At 47.5% G+C, this 12,408-nt stretch overlaps 1 protein-coding gene across 2 annotated transcripts in view; it reads left to right on the top strand.

Moving 5' to 3' along the window:
- The first annotated feature begins 913 nt into the window (after window positions 1-913).
- Window positions 914-12,408, top strand: part of ADCK5 (aarF domain containing kinase 5) — a 24,105-nt gene continuing 12,610 nt past the window's right edge. For both annotated transcript variants that reach the window (XM_016185173.2, XM_060197378.1), the window contains exon 1: window positions 914-1,051. In XM_016185173.2, the coding sequence (XP_016040659.2) occupies window positions 944-1,051 (108 nt within the window). In that variant the 5' untranslated portion in view covers window positions 914-943. The remainder of the gene's footprint in view (window positions 1,052-12,408) is intronic.

Below are 12,408 nucleotides of genomic sequence, written 5' to 3'. Positions count from 1 at the left end.
CCAGCGATGGAACATAGCGGCGCACCAGTCATGGCCTGTTTGATAGCGATTGAGGAGGGCCCAATCATAAAGTGCTAGGTCAAAGCCGGGTTGACGCTTGCAGGGGTCTGTGATGAGGTGTTTGTTCTTTACCTCAGCTGACTGCCAACTCTGTTTCCAAGAGTCTGGAACAGAGAAGTTCAGTGTAGGCGTAGGAGACCAGATTGGGTGACGAGACGTCAAGCGTTGGACAGGGACACAGTAATGAAGAGCGGTCAAGATCCTATTTTTCTGGCAAACCATCAGTGCAGACCCTCAAGTCTATGGTGCTAGTATACTGCAGTAGAGACTGCCAGATCACAGGGAGGGCCACGATGAGCCCGTGGCACTGGCTGAGCCCCTATGGGAGGAGTAGCCACCAGGAGGAGGTGGAGCCGCGTGGTAGGAAGAGGGGAGTTGACCTGTTGCAGAGTGTCCAGGTTATGGTTGGCCTCCAGGTTGGAGGAGGAGACAGGAGGCCCAGAGCACTCTGCAGGGGCTCAGAAGAGGCGGGCTGCTAGGAGATGTGGGGCATGGTGAGAGGGGCCTGACTGCCACAGGTCGGACCTGGGGGACGGGAGAGATGGATGGGGGAAGGCTTGGGAGGGGCTCGAGTGTCCTTGGGAGAAGGGACCTGTCATGGGTTATGTTTAACCCTGACCCAGTGTGTGCCATCTGGCGCTCAGTCCAAGTAGGGCACAGAGTGGACAACACTAGGCATCGCGTCCGCCAATGGGCTCAAGTCAGTCTGTGAGCCACCTGATCTTGCAGTGGGGCCAGTGATCCCCGAAAGCTGCATCAGATTCCCCCTAACCCCGCCAATAAGTGTTCTGCGAAAGCCATCGCGTTCGGGCGCTGCGGCGAGGTCGCCGGCGACCGCCAGGGGGCGCTGCAGGCCTGTGGGCTCTAGGGGGCGTGGTCTCCGATGGGCGGGATGCCCACGCGCTCCGTCCCCTGTCGCAGGGGCTGCTGGGCCACGCGACGCGGCTTAGACCAGAGCCCAGCGAGCAGCATCCAGAAGATGTGGCGACGGGTGAGCGTCCTGCCCCTGCCCTTCGGGGACCCTCTGCTGCCCAGGGCTCTCGTGGGGGGTCCTACCTCTCAGCCCCGGGCCTAGGGAGAAGCGGGCCGCTGCCAGGAGCCTCCTGGAGAGCCTGCTTCCCCTGCCCGCTCTAGAGCTCCGTATCTCCTCAATGACTGGGAGCGGGAGCGGGTGGCAGACACCCCATGGCCCTGCTCCGCCCCCGTTCCCCTTCCTGCCCCAGGCTCGGCCAAGGCCGGTCACCCCCACTCTCCTTCCCCGGGTCCCCGCGGCTGACACTTGCAGTACTGATGAGACTGAGCATCCCCGGGCCCCCTCCCCAGCCACCCTCCCACGCCGGCTGCTTTGACTTTTCAGCCCCGAGGTTGGCAGCCATCCTGCTGACTTCCCAGCTCAGGCTTTTACTGGGTGTCTCTCTCATGCCTCTGCAGCCCTGGAGTTTTGAGTTGGCACCTTTCAGGGAGGTGTCATTATTGGGGACTTTGTTCCCCTCTTTCCCCACGAATCTAGTTCCTTCTGCATATGATTGAGAGCTTAAGAAACTGAGAAGACTCTCTTTTGAAAATTTTATTTTCATTCTTTCTAATTTGTGTTAGGTAGGACAGAGATAAATTGAGAAGGGAGATAAGAGGGTGAGAGAGAAAGACACCTGCAAACATGCTCCACCCCTTGTGAGCTCCAATTCCGGTCCTTGTGCTTGGTGATATGTGCTTTTAACCCTATGCACTACCGCCCAGCCGACTAGACTCTTTAAAGATTTATTGAGACAGACAGAGAGAGAGAAAAACTGAAGCACAATGCTGGCATATGCCAACCAGGGATGGAACCTGGAACTTTTCACCTATAAGTCCTCTACTCTGCAATTTAGTCACCTCTCCTTCCCATGTAAGCATTAAAAAAGAAAAGAAAAAAAGGGGGGGGGCCGGGTGGTGGCGCACCTGGTTGAGTGCACATATTACAATGTATAAGGACCCAGGTTCGAGCCTCTGGTCCCCACCTGCAGGGGGAAAGCTTTGCAAGTGGTGAAGCCGGGCTTCTGGTGTCTCTTTGTCTCTCTTCCTCTCTGTCTCCCCTTCCCTTCTCTATTTCTGACTCTCTATCCAATGAAGATAATAAAATTAAAAAAGTATATATAATACAAAAAAAGAAAAAAAAAAAAGACGCCGTTGGGCAAGGGAGATAGCATAGTGGTTATACAGATTCTTGTACCTGAGGCTCTGAGGCCCCAGATTCAGTCCCCCTCACCCCCTTTCCACCATCAGACAGAGCTGAGCTGTGCTCTGATTAAAAAACAAAAAAAACTATTGTCTTAGACTTGATTTTTCTATTAGAGATATGTGGAAGGAGAGGAAGAGAATGGGAACATCACTCTGGCGCATGTGTTTCTGGGGACTCTGGCGCATGTGAACTCTGGACTTCAAGCTTGAGAGTCCAACGCTTTATCTGCTGCACCACCTGATGGGTCACAAAGTCTATTTGTCAGCATAAACAAGAAAGAACCAGAACACCATTCATTCTGGCATATGCAGCTTGGGTAATGGAAGCCAAGATCTCATGTTTACAAGTCCAGTGCTCTGACTGCTGGGCCACCTCCTGGAAAGCTCCAGTCTTTTAAATTTAAGGTATTTTTGCAAAAAAAAAAAAAAAAAAAAAAGCTTAGCTTTGTAGATTTAGATGTTAGTGGTGGTGCAAATGAATTCCCACTAACTTTTTTTTCACCAGAGCATTGGCTGATAGTGGTGCTGGGGGTTGAACCTGGGACCTCAGACCTTAGGCATGAAAGTTTTTTTGCAGTCTTAATGCCTTCTCCCCAGCCCTAATAATTTTCTTTTTAATTACAGTAGAGACAGAGAGAAATAGGGCAAGAGTGGGAGAGACACTTGCAACTTGCACCACTACTCCTGAAGCTTCCATCCTGCAGTTGGGGACCCAAGGTTTAAACCTGGGAGCTTGTGTATGGTATCTAATGCACTTTACTTGTTGTGCCACCACCCGGGTCCCAATTTTATTTTTATTTATTTATTTTACCAGAGCACTGATTAGCTCTGGTTTATGGTGATGCAGGGGTTTGAACCTGGGACTTGAGAATTTCTTTGCATAACTATTATACTATCCACCCTTGCTTTCAGGCCCCAATTTTTTTCTTTAATGTCCTACTGAGGAATGAACCGAGAGCTTTGCATATGAGTGTTATTGCTCAGCTGTGTTTCAAACCCATTTTATTTTCTATTTTAGGAGAGGCTGAGGGGGTAAAAAAGTGTTACCGGGGAGTCGGGCGGTAGTGCAGCAGGTTAAGCACAGATGGCACAAAGCCCAGGGACCAGAGGAAGGATCCCGGTTCAAGCCCCCAGATCCCCACCTGCAGGGAGTCGCTTCACAGGAGGTGAAGCAGGTCTGCAGGTGTCTTTCTCTCCCCCTCTCTGTCTCCCCTCCTCTCTCTATTTCTCTCTGTCCTATCCAACAACAATGACATCAATAACAACAATAATAACTACAACAACAATGAAAAACAAGGGCAACAAAAGGGAAAATAAATAAATAAATAAAAATTTTAAAGGGTTACCACAATAGATAGGGGTGTTTTTTAAAATTTTTTAAAATATTTATTTATTCCCTTTTTGTTGCCCTTGTTTTTTACTGTTGTAGTTATTATTGTTGTTATTGATGTCATTGTTGGTGGATAGGACAGAGAAATGGAGAGAGGAGGGGAAGATAAAGAGGAGGAAAGAAAGATAGGCACCTGCAGACCTGTTTCACCGCCTGTGAAGCAACTCACCTGCAGGTGGGGAGCCGGGGCTCGAACTGGGATCCTTCAGCCAGTCCTTGCGCTTTGTGCCACGTGCGATTAACCCGCTGCCCTACAACCCGACTCCCAGGGGTGTTTTTTTTTTTTATAAATATTTATTCTCTTGTTGCCCTTGTTGTAGTTATTGTTGTTATTGATGCCCTCATTGTTGGATAGAACAGAGAAATGGAGAGAGGAGGGGAAAATGGGGGGAGAGAAAGACACCTGCAGACCTGCTTCACCGCTTGTGAAGTGACTACCCTGCAGGTAGGGAGCTAGGGGCTCAAACTGGGATCCTTACAGTGGTTCTTGCACTTTGCGCCATGTGCGCTTAACCCCTGTGCTACCGTCTGACTCCCAGATAGGGGTGTTTTTATGAGCAGAGATGATGAAGCAGTCATTGAATGAATACAAAGCCCTGAGGAGCAGATGAGCCTGGGTCAGTCAGGCCCAGTAGGTTTCTGAGTACTTAACCTGGTACACTTAACCCGGTGTCAAGAGTCACAGACATCAGCTCATCCCTGGCATGGCATATACCAGAATGTGCTGTTTCTCTCAAAAAAAAATTAAAAGGGAGTCGAGCAGTAGTGCAGTAGGTTACGTGCAGGTTGCACAGAGTGCAAGGACTGGCTTAAGGATCCTGGTTCTAGCCCCTGGCTCCCCACCTGCAGGGGCGTCGCTTCACAGGGGCAGTGAAGCAGGTCTGCAGGTGTCTGTCTTTCTCTCCCCCTCTCTGTCTTCCCCTCCTCTCTCTGTTTCTCTCTGTCCTATCTGAAAACGACAACAACAATAATAACTACAACAATAAAACAATAAGGGCAACCAAAGAGGTTAAATAAATATTAAAAAAACAACAAGAATTTATTTTTAAAAGGTAAAAACCTATTCAGTCTCTTCCTTAGTGTTAAATCATGCGCAGAGACTGGTGGGGGTAGATAGCATAATGGTTATACAAAGAGACTCTCATGCCTGAGACTCCAAAGTCCCAGGTTCAATCCCTGCACCAGCATAAGCCAGAGCTGATAAGTACTTTGGTTTCAAAAAGAGAGAAAGAAAAAAAGAAAGAACTTGAATTCTAGGGAAACAGTGAGAAAACTGGGTCACCAATGAAGATAACTGCTTTGAAAGGTGCCAAAGCCAACTGCCAAGATGCGATCATTTGGGAGGCAACACCCAAAAAGAACCTGAGCTAGAAAGACAGATGACAGTTTCTGGGTAAAAAAAAAAAAAAAAAAAGCAGCCTGCGCCAGAGAGGTGGTACAGTCAATACAGCTTTGGACTCTAAAAGTGTGAGATTCCAAGTTTATCTCCCAGCATCCCATGTGCCAGGTGTTCCCCCTTCCCTCCCCCACCTTAAAAAGAAAAGAACCGGGGGCCAGGCAGTGGTGCACCAGGTTGAGCGCATGCATTATTATGCTCAGGGACATAGGTTCAAGGCCCTGGTCCCTACCTGCATAGGGGAAGCTTGCTGCAAGAGCTGCAGGTGTCTCTCTGTCTCTTTCCCTCTCTACCACCCTCTCCCTTCTCAATTTCTCTCTGTCTCTATCTACCCAATAATAAATTTAAAAAAAAAAAAGAAAGAAAAGAAAGAAAGAGCCAAAGTTGGGGTTTGGGAGTGGGAGTAGGATAGGGTGCTACAGTTCTGAGAATCATCTCCCCTCATCCAGATCACCAACCCCCCCCCACCTCCTAAACATGACATTTCCTTTTTTTTTTTTGCCTCCAGGGTTACTGCTGGGGCTCAGTGCCTACACTATGAATCCCACTGTTCCTGGCTATGTTTTTTCCCTTTTGTTGTCCTTGTTTATCGTTGTTATTGCTGTTGCTATTACTGTCGTTGTTGCTGGATAGTACAGGGAGGAATGGAGAGAGGAGGGGAAGACAGAGGGGGAGAGAAAGATAGATACCTACAGACCTGCTTCATCACTTATGAAACAACCCCCCTGCAGGTGGGGAACTGGGTCTTGAACTGGGATCCTTACACCGGTCCTTGCGCTTTGCACCATGTGCACTTAACCCGCTACACTACCGCCTGGCTCCAACATTTCCATTTGAGAGAGAGAGAGAAGAAAAGAAAGAAAAAAAAAAGAAAAATAGAGCATGGCTGACCTCTAGCATACCATGGTGCCAGAGATTGAACCTGGGGCCTCAGACATACAAGTTCTTTGCTGTTATAAGCTGAGGTGTACCCCCAGCCCCCATAACTTTCTTTCTTTCGTTTTCTTTTCTCTTTTTATGGCTTGTTTATTTACATCTATGTGAAAAGAGAAAAGATTCTCAGGCATGTGCAGGGCAGGAATGTGGGGCCTAATAATGCAAGCATATTCTGCTCTCAGCTGACCAAGCCACCTCCCTGGCATTGTGTCCTCTCCTATGCAGGTGCATGCGACTATGGACTCTGTCCATTCTTTCTTTTTAGAATTGAGACAGGAATTAAGGAGAGTGATAAGACACTGGCAGCACTGTTTCACTGCTCATGAAGCTTTTCCCCAGCAGGTGGGAACCAGGGGCTTAAATCCAGGTCATTGCACATTTTGATCTTTGTGCTAAGCCAGGTGCACCACCCGCTCCTGCCCCCCCCCCCCTTTTTGCCTCCAGGGTTATCGCTGGGGCTCCATGCCTGCACTTGATTGCATTATGAATCCACTGCTCCTGGCAGCCATCTTTTCCCATTATTGTTATTGCTGCTGCTGTTGTTGTTGGATAGGACAGAGAGAAATTGAGAGGAGGGGAACATAGGGAGGGAGAGAGAAAGAGAGACACCTGCAGACCTGCATCACCGCCTGTGAAGTGACCCCCCTGCAAGTGGGGAGCCAAGGGCTCCAACTGGGATCCTTGTGCCAGTCCTTGCATTTCACACTATGTGCACTTAACCTGGTGTGCTGCTTCTCCACCCCCAACCCCCCCCCTTTTTTTTTTTATTGCCAGCAGGTTTGTTGCTGGGGCTTGATGAATCCACTGCTCCCTGTAGCCATTTTTCCTTTTTTTTTTCTTCTTTTATTTGACAGGACAGAGAGAAATGAGAGGGCAGAGGGACCTCCCACAGTACTGCGTCACCACTCATGAATTTCCCTATGTTGGGGGGCAGGGGCTTGAACTTGGGTCCTTGAGCATGGTAATATATAAACTCAACTAGGTGTGCTACCACGTAGCCTCATATTCTGTCCATTCTTATCTAGTAGACTTCTGTCTCATAGCTTTTCCTGAAACTGCAGTTGCTTCTTACTGCCAGGACTTGTCTGCAGTGTCTGCTCCTCTTCATTTTAGTCTACCTTGTGTACATAGCAGTCGGAGCTGTGGAATTTTTTTTTTTTTTTCTGCTTTGTGAGTTGTTAGTTGAGTCCTGGGTGAGCATTGCTTCTGCACACACTTGAATAAGAAAGCATAAAGTTTTTGTTTGTTTTTGTTAAGTGTGGTCTGGATGTGTGCTGGATTTTCAAGTGTGAAGCCCTGAGTTTGATCCCTAGCAACATATGTACTAGAGTGATATATGGTCATCATTCTTCTGTTCCTCCTGTCTCTCTCATTAATAAATAAATAAAATCTAAAAGGACTGGGAGATAGTACAATGGTTCTGCAAAAGACTTTCATACCTGAGGCTCTGATTCCAGGTTGAATCCCCAGCATCATCATAAGCCAGAATGTAGCAGTGCTCTGGTAAAAAATAAAATCTTAAAGGGGGGAGGGAAGGAGAGATAATGAAAGAAACCACACTATTAAAGCTATCAGTGTGGTGGGGATTGTTTCATGTATATGGCAAACCAACATACTCTCCAAGTGACCTATTTTACCTATATTGCTCTGGCATATATAAAGCCAGGGATAGAATTGGGACCTTGGACTTGAGTGTCTAACATTTTATTCATATCGCTAGTTCATGATTTGTATTTTTAAAAAATATTTAATTATTTATCCCCTTTTGTTGCCCTTGTTGTTTTATTGTTGTAGTTATTCTTATTGTTATTGATGTCATTGTTGTTGGATAGGACAGAGAAATGGAGAGAGGAGGGGAAGACAGAGAGGGGAAGAGAAAGATAGACACCTGCAGACATGCTTCACCACTTGTGAAGCAACTCCCCTGCACGTGGGGAGCCGGGGGCATGAACCAGGATCCTTACGCTGGTCTTGCGCTTTGCGCCACCTGCACTTAACCCACTGTGCTACCGCCCGACTCCCCATGATTTATATTTACTTATTGTTGTTATTATTATTATTATTATTATTAATCTTTATTTATTGCCTTTTGTTGCCCTTGTGTTGTTATTTTTTAGTTATTTCTTTTTACCAAAGCACTACTCAGTTCTGGTTTATGGTATTGCTGGGAGGGGATTGTACCTGGGACCTGGGAGCCTCAGGCAAGAAAATATTTTTGCCTATTTGTTATACTATCTCCCTGACCCCCTTTATTTATTTATTTTGAGTGGGGATGGACCCAGGAGGTGGCACAATGAGCACGGTGCTGAATTTGTGAGCATGAGGTCCTGAGTTCTATGTGCCAGAGTGATGCTCTGGTTCTATCTCTGTCTCTCTCTCTCCCCCTCTAGCTTGTGTTGATAAAGAAATAATATCTTTGGCATGTGGGGATAGATAACATAATGGTTATACAGAGATCTCATGCCTGAGGCTCCAAAGTCCCAGGTTCAATCCCCCACACTGAGCTGAGAAAACAAAAGAAAAAGAAAGAAAATCTTTTGAAGAAAAAAAGAGACAGTAGAGACACCAAAGCACCATTCCATCGCGGAGTTCTCCTAGTACCGTCCATGTTCTCCTAGTACCATCCACACATGTCAGGGTATGTGCTCTGCCGAGTCAGCTGTTGCCCAGTCCTCATTGGCCCACACTAATAGTGTTATACCCCTCTGTTTAATATGTAAAGTAAAAAGTATATTAAGGGTGCTGAATGGTGGCACACCAGGTTAAGAGCACATGGCGCAAAGTACAAAAACCGGCACAAAGATCCTGGTTTGCGCCCCCGGCTCCCCACCAGGGAGGTCACTTCAGAAGCAGTGAAGCAGGTCTGCAGGTGTCTATCTTTCTCTTCCCCTCTCTGTCTTCCCCTCCTCTCTCGATTTCTCTCTGTCCAACAACAACAGCAGCAGCAGCAACAATAACAGTAACAACAATGGAAAAAAGATGGCCACCAGGAGCAATGGATTCCTAGTGCAGGCACCGAGGAGCCCTAGCAATAACCCTGGGGGGGGGGGGGGAGTCTAAGTCTTAAAAAAAGTAAATCTTTTTTTTTTTTTGCTAAATTCTTTTATATTTATTTCCCCTTTTGTTGCCCTTGTTATTTTATTGTTGTAGTTATTATTATTGATGTCATCATTGTTAGATAGGACAGAGAGAAATGGAGAGAGGAAGGGAAGACAGAGAGGGGGAGAGAAAGATAGACAGCTGCAGACCTGCTTCACTGCCTGTGAAGCGACTCCCCTGCAGGTGGGGAGCCGGGGGCTCGAACCAGTCCTTATGTCGTGCCATGTGCGCTTAACCTGCTGTGCTTCCACCTGACTCCCAAAAAAGTAAATCTTTTTTTTTAATTGTACCTTCAAAGGTTTTTTTTTGTTTGTTTATTTATTACTGAGTAGAGACAGAAATTGAGAGGGGAGAGGGAGACTGGAAGAGAGACAGAGAGACACCTGCAGCCCTGCTTCACCACTTGTGAAGCTATCCCCCTGCAGATGGGGATCAGGGGCTTGAACCTGTGTCCTTGTGCACTGTAATGTGTGCTCTTAACCAGGTGCGCCACCGCCTGGCCCCATAAGTAAATCTTAAAATGAACAAACAAGAAAGGCTGGTATGTCCAGATTCTAGTTTTGGTCCTGGAGTGTGCCCCAGAATCCCCAGCCTCACTCCCCCGTGCCTGGATATTGTCCAAGCACTCCTAGTCTCCCTCCAGGTATTGTCAGGAACACCCACCACCCTGGGGCCCTGAGAGAAGTTCTAATGCTCTGGTGTCTATCTCTCTCTGTTTGTAGCCGAAATAAAAAGAATAAAAGTTTTGACCTAGCAATGGTAAAATCCTATGTATATGCATCAGGCCTTGGTGCCACAAAGTAAATAGAACATAGTGCCTGGGAATGGATTCAGGGCCTTATGATGTACATGTGCCACTACTCCCCATCTTCAGTTTTCATTCCTTGCTTTAGAAGAGACACTGTCTCTGGAGTCCAGCATTGGTGCTGAGATGGAGAAAGGGAGAGACACCACAGCACCTGAGCTTCCTTTGGTGCTGTAGTACTCTAGTATCTTCCACGTGGTGCTACAGTGGGGACCTGGGCCACACACCTGGCAAAGCATGTGCCCCACCAGTAAGCTTGATCTCTCTGGCTCTCTGCTGGCTTTAAACATGCTGTGTACTGCCTAGAAGCCCCTCCACAGTGACCCCATAGAAGTCCCACTCACTGGCAGCAGGGCACGTGCTCATGGATCATCTAGAAAGCAGGGTTGATTGGGGGTGCTTGGTCACCAGTGTGGAATTAGAGTGTCTTCTGGGAGGAGCTGGATATTTGCTGGCAGAGGCAAAGCCTAACTAACCCTTCTAGCCTGCTGCTTGTCACAAACCTTTATCTGACAAAGTGTGTGTGTGAGGGGGTGGGGGGGACATTCAGGATGCCCCCCTAGAAGGGCCATCCTGCAGGGACTTAGTAATGTTCATGCCACAGTGCCTTCTGTAATCACAGGCACATTCCCTGTGCTGGCATGGAGGGGTGCTGCCCTCTGTCACAAAGGGCCCAGGGCTCTGGGGCCCCAGTCTACCTGCTGCTGGCCCTCCCCCCAGGGTCCTTGTTGGCCTCTGCTTTTCCTGGAAGCTCTATGCACTGTGTGTGGCCTTGGTGGGCACTGGCTTTCTGTCATCCCCTGTTCTATTGGGACAGTAGGTCAGGGACATTTCTCTTTGACTTTGGTTTTGTTTTGCAGTCCTTGAGATTGTTTTCAGGGCTCTGTGCTTTGGGCAGGAGGCACTTGGAAACTCTGTATTTGGCTTGATGTTCACAGTAGTGATGTTAGATACTGCTGGCTCGTCCATGTATATTTCTCCCAAACTCTTCTTTTAATTTATTCATTTATTTTTCTTTCCTTTTTTTTTTTTTTGCCTCCAGGGTTATTGCTGGGACTCAGTGCCTGCACCATGAATCCACTGCTCCTGGAGGCCATTTCCCCGCCCCCTTTTTGTTGCCCTTGTTATAGCTTTGTTGTGGTTACTATTGTTATTGTCATTCGTTGTTAGATAGGATAGAGAGAAATGGAGAGAGGAAGGGAAGACAGAGGGGGAAGAGAAAGACACCTGCAGACCTTAACCACCTATGAAGCTACTCCCCTGCAGGTGGGGAGCTGAAGGCTCAAACCGGGATCCTTACACCAGTCCTTGCGCTTTGTGCCAAGTGCGCTTAACTCGCTGCACTATCACCCGACTCCTCACTCCTGAAGTCACCATTTTTAATAGCTGAGTAGTATTCCCTCGTGTATACATACCACAACTTGCTCAGCCACACATCTGTTGTTGGACACCAGGGTTGCTTCCAGGTTTTGGCTATTACAAATTGTGCTGCTACGAGGAAGCAATTACAGAAGCCAGACCTTCTACCTTCTGCAACCCTCAATGACCCTGGGTCCATGCTCCCAGAGGGATAGAGAATGGGAAAGCTATCGGGGGAGGGGGTGGGATATGGAGATTGGGCGGTGGGAATTGTGTGGAGTTGTACCCCTCCTACCCTATGGTTTTGTTAATTAATCCTTTCTAAAAAAAAAAAAAAAAAACAAACAAATTGTGCTGCTAAGAACATATGTATACACAAATATTTTTGGATGGGTGTTTTGGGTTCCTTAGGATATATCCCCAGGAGAGGAATTACAGGATCATAGGGCATAGGTAGGACCATATATATATATTTATTTTATTTTCCCTTTTGTTGCCCTTGTTTTTTATTGTTGTTATTGTGTCGTTGTTGTTAGGACAGAGAGAAATGGAGAGAGGAGGTGGAAGACGGGGAGAGAAAGAGAGACAACTGCAGACCTGCTTCACCACTTGTGAAGTGACTCCCCTGCAGGTGGGGAGCCAGGGACTTGAGCCGAGATCCTTGTCAGTTCTTGCGCTTTGCGCCACAAACGCTTAACCCGCTGCACTGCTGCCTGACTCCTAATCATTTCTATATTTATTATTATTATTTATTTATTTATTTTAATTACTTATTTCCTTTTTGTTGCCCTTGTTGTTTGTATTGTTGTGGTTATTGTTGTTGTTATTTGATGATGTCGTTGTTGGATAGGACAGAGAGAAATGGAAAGAGGAGGGGAAGACAGAGAGGGGGAGAGAAAGATAGACACCTGCAGACCTGCTTCACCGCTTGTGAAGCGACTCCCCTGCAGGTTGGGAGCTGGGGGCTTGAACCAGGATCCTTCTGCCGGTCCCTGCACTTCGCGCCACGTGCACTTAACCCGCTGCGCTACCGCCCAACTCCCTCTATATTTATTTATTTATTTATTTATTTATTGCCTCCAGGGTTATTGCTGGGGCTTGGTGCCTGTATTATGGATCCTCTGCTCCTGGAGGCTATTTTTTCCC

Source organism: Erinaceus europaeus, chromosome 1 (assembly GCF_950295315.1).
Source record: "Erinaceus europaeus chromosome 1, mEriEur2.1, whole genome shotgun sequence".
NCBI classification, from domain to species: Eukaryota; Metazoa; Chordata; class Mammalia; order Eulipotyphla; family Erinaceidae; genus Erinaceus; species Erinaceus europaeus.
Note: the sequence above shows the minus strand (reverse complement) of the source record. Positions and strands in the feature narration are given on the sequence as shown.